We start from the raw sequence: 26,493 nt of genomic DNA, 5'->3' as shown, positions 1-26,493 counted from the left end.
CCATGCTGCGCCGATATGTGTGGGAGTCACGCTTGTACCGGTGAACATATCCAGGGCCGTACCCAGAAGGGGGGTTGGGGGTTCAAACCCCTCCCGAAATCTTTTCCAGGCAGCACGTAAACAATACTTACTGTTGCTTTCAGCAAAACTACCCCCTTCCCAAAATTCATAACCCCCCCCGAAAAAAATTTCTGGGTACGGCTAGTCCCTGAACATATCAATTTCATTTGGCAGTTTGGACGCCATCAGCAGAATAAGTTGATATCTGGTTGCTGGAAGAGGCGCCGGCAATCAGCTTCTTACCGGGAATTACCTAGGTAGCGACGCGTAAGGCCACAACAAGCCTGCTTACAAAATATTCTACTGTTACTACTGTACTTTAACAACAAATTTCCATAGAGCAAATTTCTTCCTCGTAGTCGCATGAACTCTACCGCCGCAAGCCATATCCACATCCACGCTTTCACTGGCATGCAGTTTTTAGCCACTGTTTCGAAACAAGCGTCGCCTGCCAAAACTACAAATATACCAAAGAAAACTTAAACGCACAAAATGGTGTAGCGTTTTTGGTGACCCCATAAATTTATGCATACTCACAATCGACAGCGCATTGTGTTGCGCGCGTTCGCTTACATAAATAACGAAACAAACAAATGAGGTCACGTGGTGCGGTTCCTGGCGCTGGCCTGGCCGACGCCGCCAGTGAAGTTTTCAACACGAAGCGGGGCGGTCGCTTCGTCGGCGTCGTCTGCCAAATCCTGTCGATTCCGCCAGCGGACTCCCTGGGGTGGGATCCGGGGCGGCCAGGAGGATGACCATCATCGTGTTCCTCGTGGACACGAGTGCCTCGATGAACCAGCGCACGTACCTGGGCGCTCGGCTGTCCGTGCTGGACGTCGCGAAGGACGCGGTCGAGCGCTTCATCAAGGTAAGGAAGACCGCGCGCCGTGTGTCCGCGACGGCCGCACGCTCACCGCCGTGCCCTGGATTTTCTCGCATGGGCGCCCCCAGATCCGCCAGAGGGATTCCGCCAGCCGCGGTGATCGCTACATGCTGCTCACTTTCGAAGAGCCGCCGGCCAACATCAAGGTAGAGGAAAAAGCGAACGCCATGCGACTGGCGCGGTCCTGATCGAGCCCTTTGCAGGCGGGCTGGAAAGAGAACCACGCCACGTTTATGGCCGAGCTGAAGAACCTGCAGGCGTCGGGCCTCACGACGCTGGGCCCCGCGCTGAAGAACGCCTTCGATCTGCTCAACATCAACCGCATGCAGACGGGCATTGACACCTACGGCCAGGGCCGATGCCCCTTCTACCTTGAGCCGTCCGTGCTGGTGGTCATCACAGACGGCCACCGGCTCACGTCGTCCGCCGGCGCCCACGATGAGGTGAACTGCTCCTGCTTTACGGGTCAACACACGAGAGGAATATCCCAGTGCTCGGCCAGAGCGTTGTTTGTGCCAGACGGGCTTATTTCATATCACTGAACAGAAGCGTACGTTTGCTAGCATGATGCGTGTGTCTGTTTCCCACATCGGGAAAGCTAAACTGGCAGCCTTGTTCCTATGCAAATACTGCCGTGGGCGCTGAAAACATACATAGGCACGTCAGAGCAGTCTTCGCTGCTGTTCTAGCTATTTGTTTTAACACTCCGCTGAGTATATCAGTTGAGAAAGGTGTTGAAAACGCTTGGCCCATTTCAGCACACTATCATAATAATCCCCTCAATAATGCCTTCTGGGCCATGAGGGTACCTGAAATAAATAAAAAAGAGCCATTATTTCGCCCTTTAGAGTTCTGTTCTGCCTGACTATCTTTTCTTCATTCCCCACTAATAAAATTGCACACACATGCAGACGTGTGTATGCAGTCCTTTTCGTCTAATTTGAATTCTAGCATATCAGAAAAACACCTTGCGTACTCTGTGTGGCTTACAACTCCCGAGTTCTGTAATAGGTGGCAGGTGTTGTCTTTGCAGGAATATTTGTTATTTTCTCTATTGTAAGACAGCCACTGTAGACGTTAATCGTTCCTTGTGAATGTACACCCGCCCAATTTCTTACCAATATCACGGGAGTGTCGACCGTTCGGTAAATCAGCGCCGCGTGATGGAGTGATACGGCAAACTCGGCGAGAGTAAGCCGCATGCGCACTAAGCAAGGGCTGCTGCTGCTGTCGTCTGCTAGGCTGTTCCAAAAGCAGGCGCTCGCCCCATATTTTCGTTATTCACTTATCACACTGCCTGCCATACAAGAAATTTTTCTTCGAGACCAAGCACGTGGTGCCAACTGAAGACAGAGTAATCAGTGTTGCCGAACACAAGGTTCGTTTAGCGTAATGATCGTTGGGGAACTCTGACTACTCTGTTTTCAGTTGGCGCCACGTGCCTGGTCTTGAAGAAACTTTTCGAATATGGCAGACAGTGTGATAAGTGAATAAAAAAATCGGGGGTGGCTGTCTGCCCCCGGAACAGCCACGCAGACGATGGGAGCAGCGGCCTTTGCTCAGTGCGCATGTGGCTTACCCTCGCCGAGTTTGCCATATCACTCCATCACGCGGCGCTGATCTACCGAACGGTCGACACTACCGTGATATTGGTAAAAAATTGGGCGGGTGTACAATCAATTTCGCAGTTGATGTGGGAACAGCCAGGCATTTCAAAGAAATAAACACAGAAAAGCTCTACTGAATTATTAGATGGCTCACTGAAATGCATCCGAATTTTCAAGCAATCTGAAACGCTTGTTTGTGACACTGGAGATGGGGGTGCCTTCACAGTGGTTTCACGGCAGTGCAGTGCTGCTGCCGTAGAACGGTGCCAGACCCCCGACTCCTGTCTACTTTAGTGCCACCCTTTTAGATTATGCAAGATTTGTAAAGGTGGAATGGCTAGTACGGTCAGGCATGTTGTATGTCTGTGCATTATGCACAGTGCTTGTGAGAGCAAAACATTGGAGCACACAAGCGGGCGCTTTTCTCACTGCTTTTGCCAGGCTCTGCAAGGAGCGCTTTCATCATTCAAAGCCATCGCCATGAACGAAATAACCAACCAGTGAGAACGCAGGCTTTGTGCTCGACATAGCGCCCTGCAGCTACCTAGGTGTCGTGTTGCTGACAATGCTGAACTGTGCAGCTGACACTGCCCATGCACTCTGCTGTTCCTGGATCGGAGCTGACCAAAGAACCATTCCGGTGGGACCAGCGGATGTTTGCACTCGTGCTGCGGATGGCAGGCACCCAGCCACCCACGCAGGACATGCCCCTGGCCTCCGACGCTTCGCCCATTGACGACATGTGCGAAGTGACAGGCGGTGAGTGTGGCTGGCCGCACTGCACTGCAAGGGAGGATTTTCATGGCTTGATTTTGAGGCCCACAGGCATTGCGAGAAAACTGCTTGTTGGCGAGTGAATGGCCTGTGTGCTAGAAACTGGTCCAACGGCCGTGCTTTCTCCTCCTCCCTGCCCTGCTGCAGGCCGCTCGTTTTGCGTGAGCTCGCACCGGCTGCTGGTGCAGAGCCTGGAGGCCCTGGTGGCCAAGGTGCAGGGGGGCGTGGTGATCAACTTTGAGCGGGCCCCCGAGGACGTCTGGGAGCCCAGCTGGCAGAGCTGCCGCCGGCTCATCTACGTGCAGCGCTCCGCACAGAAGGGCTACTCTGTGGGACACTGGCCCCTGCCGGAGGCCTTCTGGCCAGACCTCAACTCCCCCTCGCTGCCCCCGCGCAGCGCCCACCCACAGGTGTGGCTCATTCCTTCCACTCCCCTCTTCTCTCCGGCACAAGGGGCCCGTTTCATTCTGTGCTGACGCCCTCGCCAGGAAAATGTCTACGCTGAATTATAACTAAAGGTAATCTCGAGCAGTAGGTATTTTATAGTTGGGCTCAAATTGGTAGAGGTATCACAATGCAAGTCTCCTTAAGGTGAGAGTGCAGCACAGTTTACTGTTTGTGGGGGCAACGGCAGGTTGAATCGGCTTTCCCTGCACTCCTGAAAGATGAGTGGCTGTGTGGGGGGGGATACAGTAAAGACGCATGGGAGTAGTGGGGAGTAAAATTGGCTTGCTGTTCCTCCTGAACGAGGCTGTCAGGCCGGTTGCTGGTGTGGAAGGGGACGCTCACTGCGGTGTGCACGTGGAGGGCTTTGTAAAGAATCAAAAGCCTAGAACATGTCTGTGGGAGGAAGCGCAAGTTTCCCAAGCAATAGACAGCCAGATCTTTGTAATGGAAGATCTGAACACCCATTTGGAGGTGCAAGAAAGTGCAGGGATGGGCACAGATTTTTATGTGTGCTACTTAGTGGAGATGGAAGACAAATTCAACATAGTCATTAATAATCTTCAGCAGTAGTGCAAAGGCAGAATGCATGGTTGTCAGGTGGTTGTAGGCTGTGTACTGACTCCACGGCTGTGTCACCAGGCCGCGCAACTGCACCACAGAGGTGAGTATAGATGAAGACTGGAGTCGCCTTTCAGATTGAAGTGAAAACGCCCGTGTGTTCGAGATTTCGGTGCATGTTAAAGATCCCGAGGTGGCCACAATTAATCCTGAGCCCTCCACTACAGCGCGCCTCATTGCCTGTGTAGCGTCAACGCGTTAAACGTCATAGTCAGTCAGGACCATAGTCCAGGGTGCTGGCAGCAACCACAGTGGGAGGCAAGCAAAGTTTGGCGGGTACGCAACTGAGGAGAGATGAAATATGCATGCAACAGGATACTTACAATATCCTGTTTACCAAAGAGGGTATTCACGAAGAGCGGGTGCTGTTGGAAGAGAGGCCAGCCTAGCAACCACGTTGCCGTGCTTATCAAGGGTGACCTTAGGCTTTGTTGATTTTTCATGCTCCTTATCTTGCCGGGTTTAATTGTTTCGGGGCGGTGGCAAAGTGGTTTTTGGCGCCAGGCGTAAATAAACGCGAGGCAGGTGCCATGGTAGCTGCCCCCCTCCCCCCCAATCTACGGCCGACCGTTGCAGGTGCGGGTGAGCGGCTCCCCGAGCGAGCCCCTGCTGCTGGACAACCTGCCGTTCGACAAGTACGAGCTGGAGCCCTCGCCGCTGACACAGGCCATTCTGGGGCGCAAGCAGCCCAGCGTGGCCTTTGCCGTCTCGGTGGCCCAGCAGCTGCAGCAGCGGGGCGGCCAGCCCTTCGGCTACCTCAAGGCCAGCTCGAGCCTGGCCTGCGTGAACCTGTTCGTGCTGCCCTACAACTACCCCGTGCTGCTGCCCCTGCTGGACGAGCTGTTCCGGCTGCACCGCTGCAAGCCGCCCCGCGAGTGGAAGCTGCAGTTCGAGGCCTACCTCAAGGGCATGCCCCTGTACTACGCGGGGCCCCTCAAGCGCGCCCTGCAGCGCATGGGCGCCCCCAACCTGGTGCCCGACTCCATGGAGAACTGCCTCAGCTACACCGTGCTCAACTACCTCAAGCGCCTCAAGAACCAGGTACTGCTGCCCTTCCCTCTCCGCCCAGCAGCACCCTCCCCAGCGGTGGGCTGGGGCTGTAGGGGGGGCCTGGTATGCTCGGCCTGGCGTGCGATGCTGACAGGAAGAAGTCAATCACACTTGACTGAATGAATCAGAAATATTAAACTGAAATCGGTCGGGTGCTGCCTTGTGGGCACTTCACAAGATGGCACAAACTGGCCTAAGGTGCGTAGTTTCAAGCTGAGGTGTAGATACGTGCCATGTGATTGGATGCTGCCATAGTGGCAGTTCACTAGATGGCGTGCGCTTCTCATAGTTTGAACGTGAGGCCTAGAAACGCATCATATGATAGCAGTGACACCACTGTTGGCATTGTGGAGTCTTTATCATAAGAAGTTCAGTTGCCTGCACACATCATTAGGCGAGACTGCAAAACTTGGCTGGAGGTTTCAGTTCACTGCTGGTGAGGTATAAGACCATCACAGTGCAGCAAAAGAAGCTCCAGAATTTGCACATAGTAAAAATTACCTAGGTGCCCCGTTGTGCCCAGGAGCGTTTTTCTTTTCCCATTATTAACTCTTTCGGGACCGCCCGAAAAAGTGATGAAAAAGCGAGGTCTCGCTACAAATTTTTTATTACATAAAGCAAAGGCACCATCGTACCTTAGCATATACCAAAATGCAGCTAATTATATGTTCTTTGACATGCAATACCAAGTTTTACTTGAACACTGACGATAGAACCATGAAAAAATCTTAAAGTAAGAACTTTGTAAAAAAACTACAGAAAAAGATAGAAAAAAGCGTAAATATAAAAATACTAAAAAAGAGTAAAATTATTTCAGGATATACAAAATCTAACACAATGCTTTGTTTCTTCATCGCGAAAGTTTGATGCGGCTAGGTTTAATTGGTTTTTTGTTTTGTGCGTGATCTCTTTGGCACTAGGGCCATGGCTACGTCGTCGCCCAGGTACACGCCGGGCTTTCGTCTCGGCGAAACCTTGATCCCTTTCTGAGATGGTGGCAGGAGATCACCACCATAGGTAGTTAACACCCTAGCGAACAAATATAAACCAGCCAGAACATATTTCAAGCGCACATACCTACTCCAGAGACAATTGAAACCGAAACCAACACCCACTTTTGAGCGCGATTTGATGTTCCAGGCTGATCGCCACCTGAATCCTCACTCGAGCTGGAATCCGATCTCTAAAGCCGCATTCCGACTCTTCACTGCCACTCTCATCGTTAAAATCCACAGTAGAAGGCGAAGATATGCGAGACGAGATCAGGTGGATTTCTTATCGCGCTCGCGCGAGTATGACGCCATGTTTGTTTACATTCGAAACCACTGCCCGTCAGAATAAAATATATGATGCGTTGCCACCTGGCGATAAAAAAAGAAACTTCACAAAAGAGAAAACTATAGTTTTCAAACTATCTCCTAGATGTCGCTAGGTGTTCCATCGAGCGAAAATTTGTATTCTGCAGGCTCGTGAAACCATCGATCATATGTGATCGATGGCCTATGGAGCGGTCCCGAAAGAGTTAATGAGTGAGTTGTTGACCCTGGTTATGCGCAATTAGCAGCAGTACTCTTGAAATGACTGTGCAGCTGCAGAGGGGCAGCACCATGCAACCGCATAGTGGAGCAGCTTCAGTTTGCTTACCATAGGGATGGAACAGCTGAGGACCCGTGTGTGTGTGTGTGTGTGTGTTTTCACATGCAGTCTACGCCCGTTACCACAAATCCTGTTAATCCGGCGAAAAATGTGTGCTGTATCCGAAGTGCGCAATATCCGTACAAAGGGGGGTATATCATTATACAGTGAGAACTTTGACCAGTATTGCATAAAAATGCTGCAGACAATTTGTCCTTTCTACATGCCTGCAGCATCCCTGCACAGCGTTCATGCAGGAGAAGAATCACATAACGCTGTTTTCAAAGCTTAGCACCGGCACTTGGAAAAGGCCTAGCACATGCACTGGTATGCGTAGAGACCACGGAGCAAGAATATGTGGGAGGGGAAACAGCCCATTGCTGCAAGTGCAGGCGAGCGACTAGATAATGTCACAATGAAAACCAAGGGCGACTGCAAAGCTTCAAGCTGCGACAGCGAAGGAGAGGGTAGCGGCACCTGATGGACGAAATGCTAGTGGACGCAATTCATTCTGTGGCTGCGCAGTAAAATGCCGATCGTGGTGGCCGCACAGTTTCTTCACCTGCGGCAGATGCCACTAGCCCTATGACGAGCGCTTGTGACATTACCTGGCAGCACTAGGGAGCCTCGTTTCCCCGCCTGTCTTGTTCTTGCTCAGTGGTAGTGACGCACACTAAGCTTAGCAAATAAAGCAAGAATATAAGTAGGAGCAATTACTAAACAGCTATAAAATCAGTCAAGGCCACCAGAATTACCAAGGCTATTTTCAAACCCTTTGTGATGAGGCTGGTTTACCCGCAACCATTCGTTAAAACAATTCAGATCACTACCCGACATTCCTCCATGGCAGCTTATGCATTTTTAATGATCTTAGTCTGGTCGGTAAAACAGCTGATATGAAAAATAATCTGAAGAAAGACAGCTGTGAAATTGGATGGGAAATCTTCCTGCCTCAGTCATGTCTTACCTTTTCACTGAATTGAATCAGAACGGTGCTTGCATAGGAATAATAAATGCCGAACTTTGCTGAACCTGAGTTCATTATTACATAAAAAACTGTGATAAAAGTAGACTCGACCTCCGGGTGCACCACTTCGCGTATTCGAAAGCGTATTCTTTAATCTCTATGGACGCGTGTTTTTCAACAGTGGCCTTGTCCTTGGCGGTCGAGTGGACCACCTGCTTAGACAGGCCCATACTTCTGGTGATGTTGGTCTCTTTCCCGCCATGTTTGACAGTGTTAATTATATTTAGTTTATCCGACAGTGAAATTGGCTACCCTGCCACTCATGCCACTGGTTGCACAAAAAAAAATTACCACTTGCTTGGCTTGGGTGCACCAACAACCCGTTCTAAACCGACAGTGTTGCCAGACATAGTAGCTTCCTTGCCAGAATAAACAAAGAATAAGCATATCGGGTGCCGGCCTCACAGAAGTCCACTATTACCATTCAGTCAAAACAATTTTTGCCTAAAATTTAGTTTGTTGTAACCGGTAGTCTGCTATAGCTGGGTGCGTTATGAGCGGAATGGACTCCACCTAAAATGTATGGGATCAAACAAACCAACAGAAATGTTCTGTTGTAACCGGGAGTCCATTGTTGCCGGATCCGCTGTAACGAGCGTAGACTAGTCATTCTAGTGAAACGAGACAAAAAGTGGTGATGCTTGTGTACTCACTTGAGGAAAACGCAAAGGATGGTGAAGGAAGACAACAGCATCACTTCAGTTGTATACGGTGCTTGTATAGCCCTTTCTTTTGTTGCTTTCATTTGTGCTGTTCTTGTCAGGCAGGGAGGACCCACTCACTAGCCTGCGCATCGGCGTTTGCCTGTATATGCCTTGAGACCTTTTTCCTGCCACCTAGAGTTTGAGTCTGACCCGCCGCGGTGGCTCAGTGGCTAAGGCGTTGCGCTGCTGAGCACGAGGTCGCGGGTTCGATTCCCGGCTGCGGCGGCCGTTTTTCTGATGGAGGCGAAAAGCAAAAACGCCCGTGTGTCAAAATTAATCCGGTGGTCAAACTTAATCCGGTGGTCAAACTTAACCAGGTGGTCAAAATTAATCCGGAGCCCTCCACTACGGCGCGCCTCATCGCCTGCGTTGCGTCGGCGCGTTAAACCCTACAATCAATCAATCAATCAGAGTTTGAGTCTGAACGGCGGGCGCTCCCCTGCAGGCCAAGGCGGAGTACGAGAAGGTGGTGAGCGCGGTGGGTGGGCCCAAGGCAGGCCTGGGCTCCGAGGGCGTGCGGGTGAGCCCCGGGGTGCCGCGTCCCTCGACGGGGGAGGTGTCCAAGCTGTCGGAGCTGGCTCTGAGCTGGAACCCGGCCCTGCGCGAGCGGCTGCAGTGCCTGCGCCAGGAGCTCAACGACTTCCCGGGCTTTGCCCTGGCGCCCGCGCCCCCGCGGCCCCCCGACACGGCCGAGGCGCCCCCGCGCAACCCCTTCGACATCAGCCGGGCCTCCCTGCTGCACCAGGTGGCACGCATGCGGGCACGCTACCTCCACCCGGGCACGGTGACGCGGTTGCAGGATGCGGGTGAGGACGCTCGCTCTCTCTCCAGACAGGGCAGCCCTGGTCCGCCGAGCATAGGCAGAAGTAATTGTACCGGGTGATTGGCTTTTGACGTGTCAGCATTTGCAAGTTGGCAGCATTCGTTGCAAGCTCCACACCTGTAAACTGCTCTCGATTTTGTGGTGAAGGTTCCACGCGTATACATGCATGCCTTTACACACGTATGACTTTGCACCAAGATGGGCGTGCAAGGTGCCTGTAATAGGAATCGCCAGCATGAAAGCAGCATTTTCTCTTAGCCTGCAGAAAAAAGGAACAGTGCTCGTGACAGAAAGCATCTTAAATCTGTCTTGCCACGTAGAAAATTTTGTGCAGGTGGTGCAGCTCTATTCATACTCAAAACAAGGGCAATATGATTTAGTGTTGCATATATTAATTAATCCTAGGAAGTTGTTTAATTTGTAATCTGTCATTATATTTAATCATGAACTTTAGATGTGTTTCTGTTGCTTAAAGCGTACCTCATTTTTGCATATCTAGTGAACATCTTTAATGAACCAAGAATGCTGAAAGGTGCAACTTGAGCAACAGTAGCCTTCACACTTGTAATAGCTCTGAAGAATGAAGTCTGTCAGGGTGGATATTCCACCAGCATTTCTTCCAGGCACCAGTTAGTGCTGTCAAAATCAACTAAGTCTGATGTGATGTTTCTTCAGGATAAGTTCGCTAATGTGATGGTAGTAATTTATCCGTATTTCTTTTAATCAGACGGCAGTAGTTATGGCCGTGTTTGAAGCTGTTACACAGGGGAGGCTTGTGTTTACTAAGAAATGTTCTGGAATTTGGGTATTGCTCATTTTTGGCCATAAAGGAGTGTTGATTATTTTTAGGACACAAACCACACTGTTCACACAAGTTGGCCATTTATTTTTTACACAACTTAGTTAATATATCCAACCATTCGCATGCACAACATTTCAGCCTCTATATAGAGGGAGAGAGAAGAAACTTTATTAGATGGAAGGAGTCAAGCTGTCGGTTTCCTCAGTTCAAGACCCCTTTGGAGTGTCCAGCCGTCTTAGTTTGGTGGATCAGCCAAGGCTGATCTTCAGCGCTCGAGCTTTGACGTTCTTCCTCCCCCTGCACAACTGAGGGGTCAGAAATCGGAGGAAATGTACAAGTCCAGTGCAATATTTGAAGCTACCACAGGTGAGCGGACGCTCTCGCAGCATCGCAGCTGCTATCTGCATCACAGGGGCAGATGCCCTCTTGCCTTTCTATTGTGTGCCATTGAAAAGGGACACTCGGCAAAAGGTTAACGTAAAGGCTACAGGGGGGAATCCGTTTTCCTTATTTCACTTATTTTGGTACAGGAGAAAAATAAAGCAAAAGGGTGTTTTACCCAAAGATGAAAAAAACCTTTGTGTAGGGCTCCCACATTTCACGTCCACTCGGTGGTCGGGATACCAAGGGCCATTTTGACAGATACACAGAAAAGAGTGTCCAGTTTCTCCATTTCCTGCACGTTTCCTTGTTTCTTATGGCATAAACCAAGTTGAAGTCTAGTGCGTTTCATCTTTTCTTTGTCCAGTGTCACGTTCGCTAGAAGTACGAGTTCATTAGTCCAGTTTCTCTTCCGTCGTTTTGCTAACATGGAGGTGTGGTGCCTGGTAGTGGGTGCGGGCTGTCACTAGAGCACATTCCTCAAACACAGGATGTCTTCTGGCCGTAGGGCACATGATGTGACGTACTTGTGTGGTTTGTTGCGGTATGTATTTGGTTTACGGCTGTGTGGTTTCCACTGTTGTGCTAGGCTTGCGGTCCTGGTATTTTGGTAATGAGTTTCTGCCCAAATAAATGGGTCTGGTGGGAGAGCTGTATTACTGTAGATTGCAGCGGTGGGTGTGCACTAGTAGGGGCCCCGTTTTCTGGTTTTCTCATTTCCTCTTCGAAGAATTCAAGGGGTTTGAAGCCAAACGTGGCTAGCATTTGTAAATGCGCAAAACTCTCCTGCCAGCATGTGGCACTTTCAGTTGCGACAACTTTTTATGGTTATGGAGCACCGAGTGATGTTACTTGCATTGTTGTTTTTGTATGCTCATGTTTCAGCTGGGTACAAACTGTTACAATCGGCCAGTGCCCATTCAGCTTGCGATAGGAAAGGATGCATTGGGTCACAACCTTATCTGGTGCCCCCGCAGTTGTGCAGTGGAATCTCGATGGTATGAATGCAAAAAGCTCCCAAAGTGCATTGCATTCAGTGGGCAAAATTTCAGCTGTTGTAAGCTCATGCCGGGGAAGCAACAGATCGTACATATTGGCGGGTGCTTGTACAGCAATAATAGCTCGCAAAAATGGCTTTGACATGGGGTGTAATTCGTGCATTTAAAAACAAATTATACCACGTTTTACTGCTACGACAGCTCTATGATTGCGCATAGTTTCTTGTCATTCGCTGTTGTAGACAACTAGCAATTGCAGTTTCGAAACGAGTCCTTCGGGGCAGCCACTTCTGTAGCCGTTCAGCAATTGGAAGGGAGCAAGAAAATAGCTGTAAAAGGTTTAAAGAGAGGCTGTAAAAGAACTGGTGTGCATTTCGTAAGCCTTTTAATGTAAAGATTATGATGTGTAGCAGCCTTATGCAAGTACAGGTAGAGGAAAGAAATGCATTTTAGCTGATTTTTAATGATACGAATTTTGGGTGCGAGTGTTTTTTGCTACCCCCAGAGCTTCATGTCATCAAGATTGCGCCGTAGTAGTGCCCCCTGTTGTGAAGAAAACGTGTGCTCCTTTTTGAAGCAGCGGTGCCTCGTGCCATATGCAGAGCAACTGCATAACCTCCCCGTGAGCCAAATGGGCAACTACCAGGAGTACCTCAAGAGGATGCCCACGCCCCTGCGGGAGATCGAGTCCACACCCGTGCGGCAGCACATGTTCGGCAACCCGTTCAAGATTGAAAAGGTACGGCCCTCCCCTTGGGAACATGCAGTCGGGCTTGGCAGAGAACTTCTTGGAAGGGGAAGTGCTGTCAGTCTTTTTGCGTATGCATGAGGCATAGAAGTATGCGAAATAGCGCAATGTCCCAACGAGAAGTAAAAATGGGCCATGGAGGTGAGAATTGTGCAACGTGGCCTCGCTGCTGTTGTGTGCCTGCTTCTTTAGTGTGCAGCACAGCCATTGTGGTTTGTGGCATTTCAGCGCATGATGGTGGACGAAGCGGACCTGGACCCAGCGGCCAGCCAGGCGCGAGGCCACAAGCGGCCAGCACCCGAGGCCCCGGGGGGACCCAGGGCCAAGCGGCGGCCGGGTCCCCTGCCACGCAACTTTACCCGCAGCCGGAGCCCCAGCCCCAGTCCCCCTGCCACTCCAGAGCCTGCCAAGAGGAGCCCCCCACGGGGTGAGTTGGCGGTGGCACCCCAAGGAGCAGCCGAGGAACCACCTCGGTGTTTATTCCTGATGCATCACTGTGAGCAGTCCGCGTGTACGCATTGCTGTGGAGGCAGACTAGTGCTCAGAGCTATCAAACTTTGCGAGGTAGTCGTTGGGTTGATGCTGGGAAAATTTATTATGTATTTATTTAACAGTACCGCTGTTTCCCCACATTCCCCGAGTTGTGTGGCCGCACATATTGCAATACTTCCAGCATATGCCACGTTGACCAAAACTGATTCCTCAGCAAACGAGAACACTTTCATAGTCGAATTTTAAGTAACAAGAATGGCTTAAAAAGGCCAAGGTTGTTGTACAAGTGCAAGACAGTGTGCAAGAACAATAAGGCTAAGGCGATTTGGCATATCTAGGACCTTTCAAACCTTTACTGACATCCACATGTCAAATAATACTTTCTTGTTTGTTTTTGTAGTAGTATATGTTGGGAAAAAGCCTGCCAGTGAAAAGGTCCATGTGTGCTTGTTGGCACCCTGTGTCACAGGAAGTTGTCGCACAAGCGTTTGTTCGGCTCACTGGCCTTGTGCCCCCGCTTGCATGGCCACAGAGGAGGAGGGCAGCAACGGGTGGGCGCCTAGTGAGCCCGCCTGGGAGGAGAGGAACGGCCAGGTGGCACCACCGTGGCGAGACAACGGGCTGCTCCGGGGGTGTCTGCTCAAGGAGGTGCGCAGGCCTGGCAGAAGTAAGTGTCCACCTCCTTTCTCTTTGTGCTAGGGCCAGCTGTCACCACATGACATCAGAGACATCACATCCAATTTACTCATTCCCGCTTAGCTGCAGGGTCAACATAATCAACCGGAATTATCACATACCTAAGCCAACCACTGCCTACAAGGTGTCGCACATATCTGCAGATGTGTGCTGCGAGGCCTCGTACTGTAGCTTTCCTTTTGCTCCTGTGACCACTCTGCAGCAAAATGGGCCAATTGCAGTCTTCTGTGGTCGTGTTCCTCGCGATCTGATAAATCATCACATGAATAGGTCCTTTTATTTGTTTCTTTGTGCCTTGATACTGGGATTACAACAAGTCCACTTATAACGATGTGTACAGTTTACGCCCGTTGCAGCGGATCCGGCAACAACGGACTTTCGGTTACAACAGGCCATTTCTGTTGGTTTTTCTGGTCCCCATGCATTTTAAATGGAGTCCACTCCGCTTATAACGGACCCGGCTAGAGCTAGAGCAGACTATCGGCTACAACAGACTAAATTTTAGGCGAAAATTGTTTGGACTGAATTATAATGGACTTACACGAGGCCGGCACCCGATATGCCTTTTCTTTGTTTAGTTTGGCAAGAAAACTTATGTCTGGCAACATTGCTGGCAGCCGGGTCGTTGGCGCAGCCAAGCTAGTGCCAGTGGCTTTATTTATTTATTTATTTTGTGCTACCAGGGGCATGAGCGGCAGGGTAGCTGATTTCACTTTCGGATAAATTAAGCGTAATTAACGCTGTCGAACATGTGGACAAACAGGCCAACATCGCCAGATGTACAGGCCTGTCTAAGCAGACAGTCCGCTCTACTGTCAAGAACAAGGCCGCTGCCGATAAACGCGACTCCGGTGAGATTGAAAACGGCGCTATCGAATACGCAAAGTGGTGAACCCGGAGGCGAGTCTGCCCTCGTCAGTTTTTTTTATGCAATAAAAAACTCGGGTTCAGTAGAGTTCGGCCTTTATTATTCCCACGCATGCATCGTTCCCATTCCACTCGGTGAAAAAGGTAAGAAATGCCTCTAGTGGGGGGTTGGTTCCCATCCATTGTGTGCAATCTGCTGGTAACCATGCGCAGTCCAACTGGTCTAACTTTTGATTTCACGACTGTCCGTCATCAGATTCTTTCATAACAGTTGTTTCCGTGAAGTGTTTCCTGTAAAAGAAAACGTGGCGCGCATACACGGCTGGCGCACTGTTTCTCTTTCTATTGGAGCTTAATCGTCTACGCGAGCATCAGCGTGAACCACATGGAGCGTTTTCTCCCCACAAAAATGCGCCTCGCAAGCCACAGGGGCGCTGACACAGCCGCGGAGACCACCCGCATGATGCGGGTAGCTCCAACGACTGCTTCTAACCGCTCGCTGAAACGCAGCTCGAGGGGCAAACCTAAGGGGCACGCGAGAAAAAACAGCGGATAACGTGGGCGAAATTCTCACAGTAAAACTTCATACTACATACGCGCCGCTTACGAAAGCGCCCATCAAATATCCTCCGCGGCGGTAAGCCTAATCGTCTCGCCAGCCGGCATCCCCAAGCACTTTGAAGCTCCCACCAAAAGGTGCGCGCCTCCCCATTGGCGAAACAGGCGCGTGCAGCGCGAGTCACTTCCTGGCTGAGGCAGAAGCCGCCGCCAGCGCGCAATCGCAGACGCGAGTGTGAAAAAAACGCGCGCACAAGGCTCGTAAAGATTCACAAATGCTTGCTGGAACGATGAAACTTAACAAGCATGACCGAACTCAAAACGAAGGGCAAAGCGGCGGCATGCGGCAGCCCATCTAGAGGCGATTAGCCTCGCCACCGCGGAGGATATTTCATAAGCGCTTTCGTAGGTGGCGCGTATGATGCTTTACTGTGAAAATTTCGCCCATGTTATCCGCTTTTTTTTTCTCGCGTGTCCCTCCTGTTTGCCCCTCGAGTTGCGTTTCAGCGAGCAGGTGGTCTCCGCGGCTGCGTCAGCGCGCCTGTGGCTTGCGGGGCGCATTTTGCGGGGAGAAAACGCTCCATGTGGTTCACGCTGATGCCCGCGTAGACGATTAAGCTCTGACAGAAACTGTGCGCCAGCCGTGTATGCATGCCACGCAGTTTGTAGGCAAGGGGCTCGCTCGCAGACTCCGCGGCTCGCTGCATCTGCGGCATTGGGCGACAAGTGTTGCCGTTCGCGTTTTATTGAGACCTCATCTCGGCGCTTGCGTCTCCCAAAATATACCTGTACAACTTAAGTTTCATGCCTAGTTCTCCATGAAACTTCGTTACATTGAAATTCCGGCAAACGGGACTTCGTTACACAGAGGGTGAAAATACATGGTGTGCATACAATTGAAGTTACAAAAAATTGCGTGGTTTGTTACATTGAAGTTCGTTACATTGAGGTTTAACTGTATAATGATTGAATCCAGTTGTTTCTTAGAACATTGTGCAGATAAGCAACTGCCCTATCCCTTTTTGAACATCTGGAGATGGTGAGCCCTGACGCAGGACGTTTCCACTACCTGTATGTTGTGTGCAACCATCTCCGGCATCACCCACGCAAAGTGGGGTGGGGGGGGGTGGGGGGGGAGGGGGGAGAATTGTGCTTGTGTTCTTATCATGTTATCCTGCGGCATGCATTCATAGATGCTAAGAAATGCAGCTGAGCTCCCTCAAAACAGAAATGCAAAGAAAATTAAAGTTGTGCTCGCAGTTTGTAAGACCCTGCAGCAGCGGCTGATGTGTAAAAAAAAAAAAAAAAGACGACGAAATAAAGACCGTGCCTCTGTTTTTAATTAAGAGGCCATCGTTTGAGTGATGATAAAAAATAATTGAAAGGTAGGTTGCGATGTGGTTGGGTTTGCACATATTTTAATTACAGTGTGGATTTTTGCGGCTGCAACATACGTTACAAGCGGTGTACACTGTACAAGCAAAAAAATTTAAGTTTTGATTTTATACAGTGACATCCCAATTATACGTTCCACGACCCGCTTCTTATGACGGATCATGGCAGTTCCAGTTGAGAAATGGGCTTCCTTCTCACCTGTCACGCAGCTTTCTTTGCTCTCTAGCTCCACGTTTCTTTTCATCTTTTTTTGTCCCTCCAACCACACATTATCTCACACTGCTCACTGTGCACCCAGCAGTGTAATCTGTTGGCCATTTATTGTACATGCATGGATAAATGAAATAAAGGTTTTTTGGCATTGTGCCAAGGGGCGTGCTTGTTTAATTTGGGACGGCATGATCCCCCCCTCCTCTTGGTGCAGACTTCGAGCGGCTGTTTGAGCTGCTGGGGCTGGTGCAAGGCGGTCTGGAGACGCAGGTGTGCATGGTGCGGCACGTGATCCACGAGGCGGGTCGCTTCAAGCGCCGCCTGCTCATGCGGCTGCTGCAGGACTTCGAGCAGCGGCTGGTGGACGCAGCCGCCTTTCCCTCCGCATAGTAGTGGGGGAGGGGAGGGCCCTCATCACGCCACGATCACAGCAGCACGCTCAGCCAGGCCAGGATGAGCACCGTGCCGCCAAAGGGGGCCCCGTACTTGACCGACGGGTTGCCCGTCAGGGCAAACGCGTAGCACGAGCCGCAGAACAGGCCCATGCCCACCAGCAGCAGGCTGCCCACCTGCGGGGAGGAGGCAGCGTCACCGGCACGCCCCGAGGTACCTCCTGCAGCCACGTTCCGCTCGGACGAGCAATACACGAGGGCTGACCGTCTACCACTGCCAACCTACACATTGTGGGCAACCTGAGTGCAAATGCAGTTGAGCCCCGTTATAATGAACTCTGGCATGGTGAACAGCACAAACTAAACTCGACCTGAGTGGTCACGGTCTATTTTAACTTTACAAGTGCATTACAAGCAAAACCAGTAAAATGTGCACACTAAAAGTGGGAGCATGTTTTATGAAATTACCTCATCGATGCACATTTTATGCACACACATAAATAGCAAAGCTGCTCTGTCACCTGCGTGCAGTCAGAGGTGGCAGCAAACACCGCACTAACCATTACGCTGCTCATATCTGTGAATGGAGCAGCTTTAAATGCAACGAGTCTTGAATTTGAATAAATTGAACTCTCCCAACACTAATTAACCTTACCCCATACCTTGGTTTTGTACCTTTTTAGATGCTCATGTCTGGCAATAGAAAATTGACCACAGAGTGCATGTTCCAGCACTGCTTGCACCCTATTGATTACAGGCCTGTGCCCATTTTGCAGTGTGCCTTTTCAGTTGAATATTTAATTCAACGCATTTTCAGTACAGTTGAGCCTATTTCGAGAATATTTCGAAAATCAAAAATGCAAAAAAGTAGATAGACCCTTTCAAACGGTTGTTTCAGAAAACTTAAATGCACACAATTGCCCCATATATAAAAGGCAAAAGGTTGCGCTAAATGCGAAACATATCCCACACAACGAACTACACATTGGATATATCAACTGCTGTCAAAATTTGCGGCCAGTATTTGCAGCAGGCGTCGCAGCATTGTACTTTCTACAATGACGATTGCGTATTTTGTGTCCAGATGCGGATGAGAGGAGGACACCCTTAGAGCGCCTTAATTGCACCACCCTTGGACCAACATGACCCTTGAGCTCACCCCTCTGCACGCGCTGATAACATGGTTCTGCATAAGCACGCCTGGGCAACATTTTGTAGATAAGAAAGCACGTGCACTGCCTTACAGCCCCAGTTTTTCTCGTCACATGGTGCGCAACATTGATCTTAGTTCAGAAGCATTCTCTATTTTATAATTGAGACACTTAGACTTAAATTTTGTTTCAGTGGTGTTGAATGCCTGGCAATAGCTGCGGGCCACATGCAGAAATCTACACAAATGGTAGTCTCTATTCCGTTATTTATAGAATCTCTTTGGCAAAGCTGTTCTTCAAATAGCTGTGCATGCTTGCATGGGCAATTGGCACACAATTGTAAAGGTTCATGCGTTGCTAGTGCTGGAAGTCAAACCAAAGTACTGAGTACAATAACAGTACGACACCCTTGTTTTTAGGGTCTGCCAGTGTGGTCTTCTGAGCTAGGATCATTTTCCATACCTTGCCAGTGGCCATGGTTCTGCGTTTCCTGTTTACAACACGTGAAAGAATGAACGTTCATACCATTCCCACACTTGCAAGAGGTGCAGTTGTTATAGTTAGTCACAGTAGATATGTGCTAATAATAGCCCACACACTAAACTGTCAATGTTAGAAGCAACAAGTTTGCTGCTTTACATTTATTTTACGCTAAAAAGGCTTTTTGGAAGGCTTTAACCCATCCTTCCTTTTTTTACTATAAAGATTGTTGGACCATATCGAAAAAAGCGCAACCACACGCAAAAATCACTACTTGCACATGCCTAATTTTCGGTTCCCATTCCGCTCCATTATAACGGGGCTCAGCAGTACTGTTGCCTTTCAGTGCTTGTTGTGTGCACTTACGGTGGTCGTGTTTCCTGCCCAGCTCCAGTGCTACTTTTGCAAACTGCTTAGCTTGCACTGTGCCACAGGTTACTTGATTTGTCTGGACGCTTGGAAGCAAGGAGTGCCAACGCCATTTACGCTCCTGCCTGTCAGTGTGAGATCTTTGTGCAGCAACTTGCCTTATTCTTGTCGCTGCATTTCGCTTGACTGCACAGGAAGAAGAAAAGCAGCAGCAGGCTTGCATGGTTTTTCTGCAGTCATGGCCTATGAGTGTGCTTCTTTGAAATTTGACCTCTAGGTTTACGCACGGGTCATGGTGCCTACCATTTTCATCTTTTTTTTTTTTTTTCTTTTACTCCAATGCAGCAGGGATGAGTGGGGGTTGCCGACGCATTAGTACAACATAGCTCCTCCTGATGAAGAGCTCAAGTGATTTCTGTGACCACCGTTGTTTGTTCATCCTGCTGCACTTTGCAAATGCAATCACCTGAAAGCCCCGTGGTGTTGTGCTTAAACGTGCTTCTACCCGCGAAGCCGTCATCCGAAAATCTGCGGCCTTGCATTTTGTGGTGCATGGGCACAAGACTGCTGCTGTTGCCCCTAGACACAATTGCTGACCTGGCCCAGTGTACATACATTTTCACGGCCACCCTGCAAGGAATGGGGTCTCAAATATCACGAACCAACTTGCCCAACAGCACGAACGGCGTGCTGGCTGCCATGCCCGTGTGTGGCCCACCAGCCCACTGACTACGCGGCACATTTGCTGCAGCTGTTTATAAGTGACTGTGTTGCATACATCGTTGCACCTTACCGTGCATTTTAACTTCCCGTTTTGTGGTCTCGCCTGTGTTACATTTTTGTACATGTATATAGGAGGCTACTAACAATCAACTATTCTGACGTGCTCTGTACAAAGCATTCATTCAAAGCTGTGCCTGTGTGTCATGTCATCACTTTTGCCAACATCGAGACTTCAAAGTGCGGGCAGACATGCGTATACCAAGCTCATGGTATCGCTAACGCACACTGCTTCAGCCCGTGTTAGGTTCTGTCACCTTTCCACTACCATGCAAGACTAAAAAACCGTGATGTGTAATGCCAGGGTAAGCACACAGCTTTGTTCAGTCTTTCATGTCGATCTGTCCAAAACACCTACAAATCATCCTTTCCCTGAAGAGAATGCAAGTTGGTAGTAAACAGCCATAATTAAATACTGGAGGCATTTATGTTGGCACATTTTGACCCCAAGGAATTTAGTTGCATTTTAAAAAAATGTAAAGCAATAAAGCCCTGCCGGGTATGGACATTCTGCTGGAGTAAATCGCTTCCCTAGCCCTTTGCGACACGGCGTCTACAATTGTGCACTCGACTTTTAAGAGCATTGATTCAGTTACAATTGCAATTCCCGCTTGAACCACTCAGTCAGCATTTGCATTTCCTGCTCTACGGAACAGTGCTGTCATCTCGTGAATGCCGCGCCTTTACCATCGACCAATTCATTACCAAAACAAGAGAGCAAGATGAACACCTCAGCGTTCTATGGCGCATCAAGTAGGTGTCCTTGGTGTTACCTTTTCTGTCCAGTTAAACCGTTTATTAAAGCAAAACTAGCTGTTACCTTAAATGTGTACACATTTTCTATTGTAGCAATGGTTAGGAAATGGTGGTCACGTTTACGATTAGTACACGACCTAATTTATTAACTATTTATGAGATCAAGATGTTTATGGTTTTTCAGTGAAATTTTGGTTATCAAAAGCACACACAGGCAGAAGTTTTTCTGACAGCTACATCCTAATACGTGTCGCAAAGGGCTAAAATGCTAGTGCCGGGAACAAGCTTGCTGACATTAAAGAAGAATGCCTCTGCCAACTGTTATGGGCACTGTTCTATTGCTTATGGCTATTCACAAGTAACCACGCATGAATGATCACGCACAGCACACCCTTGCAAGAAAAAAGTTTTTTGCACATACATAATTTGATGTGCTGGAAACAGCATGCGAATTGCTTTGCATTATCAGTGTCATGCCCCACTCTTGTGCATCAGTGTCATTCCTTTGTCTGATCCCTCATTTGCATCAGCAGGTGCCTGCTTTGTTGGTGACAGAACAAATGGATGTTGGAGAGAATTAAACACTGTGGATGGTCTCCACTGTGCCACTCCAATGCTCTGCCTGAATTCAGGGCAGGCCTGGCAGACAAGTGGGCCAATGGCAAACTATATGCCTCGAGCTTCGCGATCGCTGTGCCGCCTGCCGCTGCTTCTCCGCGGCACTTACAGGATGACCTCTGCGCAACTGATAGCAGCTCATGCAGTGTTTTGGTTCTCTTTCGCTTCTTTTTGCCTTTCTGCACCCTAAACAACTTGTTATGGCGATGTCTGTAAGCAAATAGTACATTTAGGGCACTTCAAAAAACAGCTGCATCCTGATAAGAGTGCTCGAAGGCCAACAAGAGCTGTCCGGGGATGCGGTATGGCACGCTTCTTAGCCGCTCTTACGGGCGTCGGCGACGCAGCAGTATATCGCCACTGTCACCTCCGAATATGTCAGGCGCACGTGAATTCTTTTAGCCTCGTTTCGCCCTGCTACTGGCACAGTGAGAGGTTGGTTTTGTTTTGCAGCAAGGGCAATGAATGCAGCTTTGTTTCAAATATATACGTCGTAGAAAAATATGATTCGGGGATGTGATTACCTGACACTAACTTGTGCCTTTTATAGGATAGAGGCCACGTGAACATGCTAAGTACATTCGAAGTCTGTGGGTCGTTAAATATGTGCCCACTCTCGCCTTACAGCAAGAACCAAGGAGAGAGAGTTAATGAAACCATTGAAAAATAAATGGTCTGACAAGTCCGGGACCAATATAATAGCTTGTACGGGGATGAAAAAACCCACTGCAGCTTTGGAAATGCTAGAGACGTTCATCTTAGCTTAAGCAAGGTAGGACTCGCAAGACCAATTAGATGCGAAATGCACTGATATTTTCCAAGACAGGGGCGAGGAGGGGGGGGGGGCTTAACTATTTTGTACAAATGCAGAGCAAAATCGAGGACTGACCATTTTAGTCATCACTTTTAGTTCACTTTTATTTTGTTTTTCGACTTCAACAAACAGCTGATCACTCGGCGGACACATTTTTTGAAGTATACATAACTTCACAAGCGATAAAAGGTGTCGTCGGAAGTGTGTGGTATCTGATAAGGCCCTCTAATTTCACTTTTGTGCTAGATTCTGCAGGCTCCCTGTGTCATATGATGATGTTTCAAAGAAGCGTTTAGTCGTGGACGCGGACACAAGCGGAGGATATATGTAGCAGATTACTGTTTGCGACGGCTTACCTCGTGACCAGACAACCCAGCCGTAAATTCTTTGTGGTGATTGCCGTATGTAATTTTGCATTATCCATTGTACTTATTACACAGAATTTCTGTGAAATTTATGCCACATTGAATTGTTCAGGGTAGCGATCAATATCTTAGACATGAAGCATAACTGGCATGCTGTCAGGTACGCGTGCTCTGCTGGATTATGTAAGCACACGAAGCCGATTTGCATCGTAATGTATAGCCACAGCATGAGCATCTGAATGAACGCTGCTTATAGAAATTTCAGGGCAGTGGAATTACAACCAGCTCCATGAATATGCTGGTTTCGCGACGCCGGCCTGTGACACCCACCTGGCGCTTATGCGGACCGAACGTACCACACTAAGATCGCGTCAAAGCGGAAGAACATGCCGCAAAAGCAACGGTGACAGTCATGAGCAGGCCGGAGACTCCTGCGACTGCTTTCGAAACGGGCCACTAAAGGGATTTCAGTAGCGCCCCTACAAGCAGGCTCGAGGCGTGTGCACAGAAATTGTAAAAAACTGTCAGCTTATTTGAAGAAAACCGAAAGGCCCAACATTAAGTTATGCTTCCAGTTTTTTTTTCAAGCGTTTCCTTCTTTTTAACGCAATCAGTTTCATTTTGGATCGCTCAGTCTTTCCTGACTGTCTTGAATGGCTAAAAGCATGGGGAAAGGGGAGGGGAGGCTGCAATGGTTCAAAGTTTGAACATGCATGCAGGAATCAACAAGAGATGTACCCACTTTGCAGCTAAGTGCGGCTGCATTTTCTGCCCTGTAGTTGCTAGCCTTGCCATTTCCATATTGACTGCCAATTAGGTAGCCGGACCCAGAGCTCTTGCTAGCTGCAATTACTTTGGCTCCACTTTACCTTACTAGGATCATAAGACGGAAAGAATAACGGTTACTACACAGCCTCGGATAGCAAGGAACTTAATACCTCCCGCCTCTTTCCTCCCCTAAATTTCCGGGTTCATTGGCGGCAGGGGAAGTGTGGGAATCGACTCTACTGAAGGAATTAAAAAGAAAGGCTAGATGGGGAAAGCGCTTCATTTTTCGCTTCATTAATGCAAGAGGCTCTCCCGCAGCAAAGCACATAGTTCATGAGTATATCGACAAACTGAATGGACCGAATTCTTCGAGAAGGTGGCCTTCAGTCGCATATAGATAATATCCAACCCTGCCCTAGCCACGCCATTTTAACAGCAGAGCTCTTGTTTGCGCCGTGCATACACAGAAAAATTACCAAAAAATGCCGCGCACATGTGAGCGTGCGACTAGTGGGGAGAACCTGGAAAAAATACCAAGAAAATGCTACGACAAGGAACAAGCCCGCACTGTGCAACGTAAACCCGAAGTAGGAGAAGACGACGAAAAGAATAGCTCATAACTCGTAAGCTCGACCTGCAAGAACACTATGCCCAGCGTTCGTGGTGTGATCTTTCTTGTGCTCTTCTCTTCGCCAGTTCACTTGCGTTTGCGCCTAAAGTGTGGTGGCAGCGGGACAACTCTCAATGACTTTCTACCATGCACATGGGGGATGGGGCGACAAAAGAAGATCCGGACACCCAAAACAGAGGCAGCTTATCAGGAAGCGTTTCGCGTTGCCACGCGAGAACGCAATCAGCGGCGTCGAGTTGGACCCTGTAGTCGAATGGATCACGCTCGAGAAGGCAAGTGGCTTTGAAAAAGGGGAAGCACTGGCACTGTGACTGTACGGCTCGGTTATGCTAGTCTTACTTTCCATTGCCCCCTAATGTTACCCAGAATGAGGCAAAGCGTTTCATCGGCACTAAGCTGCACAAGCTTTACGAGCATGAACCCATCATTCTGGCTCTGGCTCCGGACTTTAACGTGGACATTCTCAAGGAAAAGTGGCTTCTACAGTACATGCTTGGCACACTTGGGATGGCCTACTACCATGCGGGGAACCTGCAATGACCTGGTCTTTGCCATCTCAGACCAGTGAGATTTGCAAGCCACCGCCAGCCTCCCTAAGATCATAAGGCCATCTAGGCCAAGCTTAGTAAGAAGCCGGAGGCACTGATGATTCGATGCATCTACAGATTCATCCCTCACAAGAACAAAAAGTAGCAGTAGTTCAGATCTTCAGTGGGAAGAAAGTGCTCGGCGAAGACTGCAGTGGCGGATGAAGAACTATACCAGGACTGAAGAGGGCAATGTACAAATAAAGCACTTGCATACTTTGTTTTTGATTTCGTCTTCTGCTGACGAGCGCCGCATACGTACACACGGTAAATGGTTGAGATATGGCACTCATTAAGTTCAGCTTAGAGACAAACACAGCTCTGCTGTGGCATCAGGCTTGCACCGTTGTGCAAGCTGGCTTTGATTTTTTCAGAGTGTAGTTGGATGCAGGAATGTTGCAGAGGTTGCCACTTCGTAGCAGAATGTCATGCTTGGAGAAAACCTTAGAATGAGGAGGAAATTTCTTGCAGTACAAACAGTTCCAACAGTTGCTGGAAACTGATACCACTGTGCCACGAGGCACAGAGAAAAAAACTGCATAACGTGCTCCACTGAAAGAATCTGAAGTTCGCAACCAAGTGCTTCTTATGTGGTCACCCTGAAAATTTGGCAACATTTCTCGTGTGCTACCTCCACCGTGATAAGACCACATATGTGCTCTAAAGGCTTTATGCATCTTACTGCAGTCCTTTTCAGTGAAACTTCTACAAAACAATTTTCAAAATTTTGTTGGGTGAGCACCTTGAAAAGTCTCGAATAACAAGACTGATTAGTGCCATCCCATTACAAGTTCCTTCGTCAACTGTTTGGATGAACACTTTCATCTTCTTGTCGTAGGCAACTTCTTGCTGCAATCTCAACGTGGCACCATGGCGAGTGTATTGATATTGCTTATATTCAGGCTAATAATGCATCATTCCCTAAGACTGCAAATGAGAGCAAGTTTTTCCAATTAAACACGTTTGACACAGCAGTAGCACAACGCCAGAACTGACCAGTGCCGGCCGTCTCGTCAGTGGGACCCCCAGCAGCGCCAGTGTGTGCAGAAAGTGGTAGTGGTTTGCCCGGTCGTAGGCTTCCTTCAGCTCCTCGGGAATATCATCTCGCTTGAAGAGCGCTGAAACAAGTGAAGCTACAGATGCATCATCGTGTTTGACTGATGAATATTAAGTGAAGTGCATCAACTGTACACTAGTTCATCAAGATAGGCAGCATATTCAGGCTTCTTTTCATGCATGCATTTGACCACTGGAAGACCAGAAGATGTATTAACAAATACTTTAAAAATGCTCATCTGCGGGCTTTCGAATGCGGGGCTGCAAGACTTCAATAAATTTTGTTTGGAGCACGGTTAAAGCATAGAAAACACAGGTTAGAGAATGAGTGCCGCCGATACAACGTGCAGAGAGAGAGAGAACAGACTTAACAGATCAAGGGAACGGAGGGAGGACACTGCCGGCGCTTTTGCACAGCCTACCATGAGCTCCGTAAGCACCAAGGGCTACGGCCAGGGCGCCAGAGAGTCCTGCAAGACGCACGAAGATGCCCCCACTCCTGACCAGCTGACCCGCCCACGCAGGAGGCTTCATCGAGAGATCGTGCGGAGAGCTGGGCGGCGATGACGGTCCGTGCGAGTAACCACGCACATAACGCGTGACGAAGTTGTCCGTCACCGCATCCGAGACGTACGCGATCAGCTTCATTGCAAACTGTTCGTATGCTGGATGGGCAGAAGAACAGTAAATAACCGTCTAACCAGTGGTGCTAAAGTTTCCTGATAACCTGCATGACCAACAGATCCGCCCGGCTCGGTTCAACCGTGGCTTCACGCGGCTTCACGGACAGCTGTTTCCGGACGTTGTTGTCCTCGGTGGTTTCGAATTCAGTCTGCCTCAGTTAACATACTTAGGCTATTAGAACTAGCCGTAATTTAAAATTTACAGGCTTTTTTCTTCTCTGGTGATTCCTCAAGTACCGATTATTTTATCTGTGAAATGTGCTTCAAG

General features: G+C 49.1%; 2 protein-coding genes across 2 annotated transcripts; one reads left to right on the top strand and one right to left on the bottom strand.

Annotated features, from left to right (window-relative positions):
- Nucleotides 1-669: 669 nt before the first annotated feature.
- Ints6 (integrator complex subunit 6) lies at nt 670-20,064 on the top strand. Its single transcript, XM_077700435.1, has 11 exons — nt 670-928; nt 1,012-1,089; nt 1,147-1,386; nt 3,132-3,309; nt 3,472-3,734; nt 4,966-5,430; nt 9,251-9,611; nt 12,412-12,548; nt 12,786-12,984; nt 13,582-13,716; nt 16,990-20,064. Exons 1-11 carry the CDS (start codon nt 812-814, stop codon nt 17,163-17,165), a joined length of 2,349 nt encoding a protein of 782 aa, XP_077556561.1. The 5' UTR covers nt 670-811; the 3' UTR covers nt 17,166-20,064.
- On the bottom strand, nt 16,572-26,334 carry LOC144170564 (transmembrane protein 256 homolog). Its single transcript, XM_077700438.1, has 3 exons — nt 25,965-26,334; nt 25,483-25,604; nt 16,572-17,344 (listed from the first exon to the last, which is right to left on the bottom strand). The coding sequence occupies exons 1-3, from the start codon at nt 26,188-26,190 to the stop codon at nt 17,201-17,203; spliced, it is 492 nt and encodes a 163-aa protein (XP_077556564.1). The 5' UTR covers nt 26,191-26,334; the 3' UTR covers nt 16,572-17,200.
- Nucleotides 26,335-26,493: the final 159 nt, after the last annotated feature.

The sequence above is a fragment of the Haemaphysalis longicornis genome, unplaced genomic scaffold (assembly GCF_048455015.1).
Source record: "Haemaphysalis longicornis isolate Haplotype H1 unplaced genomic scaffold, Haemaphysalis longicornis Haplotype H1 scaffold_2, whole genome shotgun sequence".
NCBI classification, from domain to species: Eukaryota; Metazoa; Arthropoda; class Arachnida; order Ixodida; family Ixodidae; genus Haemaphysalis; species Haemaphysalis longicornis.
The sequence above is the reverse complement of the archived record's forward strand: the minus strand, read 5'-3'. Positions and strand labels throughout refer to the sequence as shown.

What these genes read in the sequence shown, in the direction of transcription:
- LOC144170564 (XM_077700438.1), bottom strand. Translation starts at nt 26,190, where the DNA reads ATGAAGCTGATCGCGTACGTCTCGGATGCGGTGACGGACAACTTCGTC. An exon ending in TGGTGCTTACGGAGCTCATG is followed by an intron (nt 25,605 to 25,964) that starts GTAGGCTGTGCA and finishes CACTTGTTTCAG; the next exon opens with CGCTCTTCAAGCGAGATGAT. An exon ending in TGACGAGACGGCCGGCACTG is followed by an intron (nt 17,345 to 25,482) that starts GTCAGTTCTGGC and finishes TCCTCCCCGCAG; the next exon opens with GTGGGCAGCCTGCTGCTGGT.
- Ints6 (XM_077700435.1), top strand. Translation starts at nt 812, where the DNA reads ATGACCATCATCGTGTTCCTCGTGGACACGAGTGCCTCGATGAACCAG. An exon ending in CCGCCGGCGCCCACGATGAG is followed by an intron (nt 1,387 to 3,131) that starts GTGAACTGCTCC and finishes TGAACTGTGCAG; the next exon opens with CTGACACTGCCCATGCACTC. An exon ending in CAAGAGGAGCCCCCCACGGG is followed by an intron (nt 12,985 to 13,581) that starts GTGAGTTGGCGG and finishes GCATGGCCACAG; the next exon opens with AGGAGGAGGGCAGCAACGGG.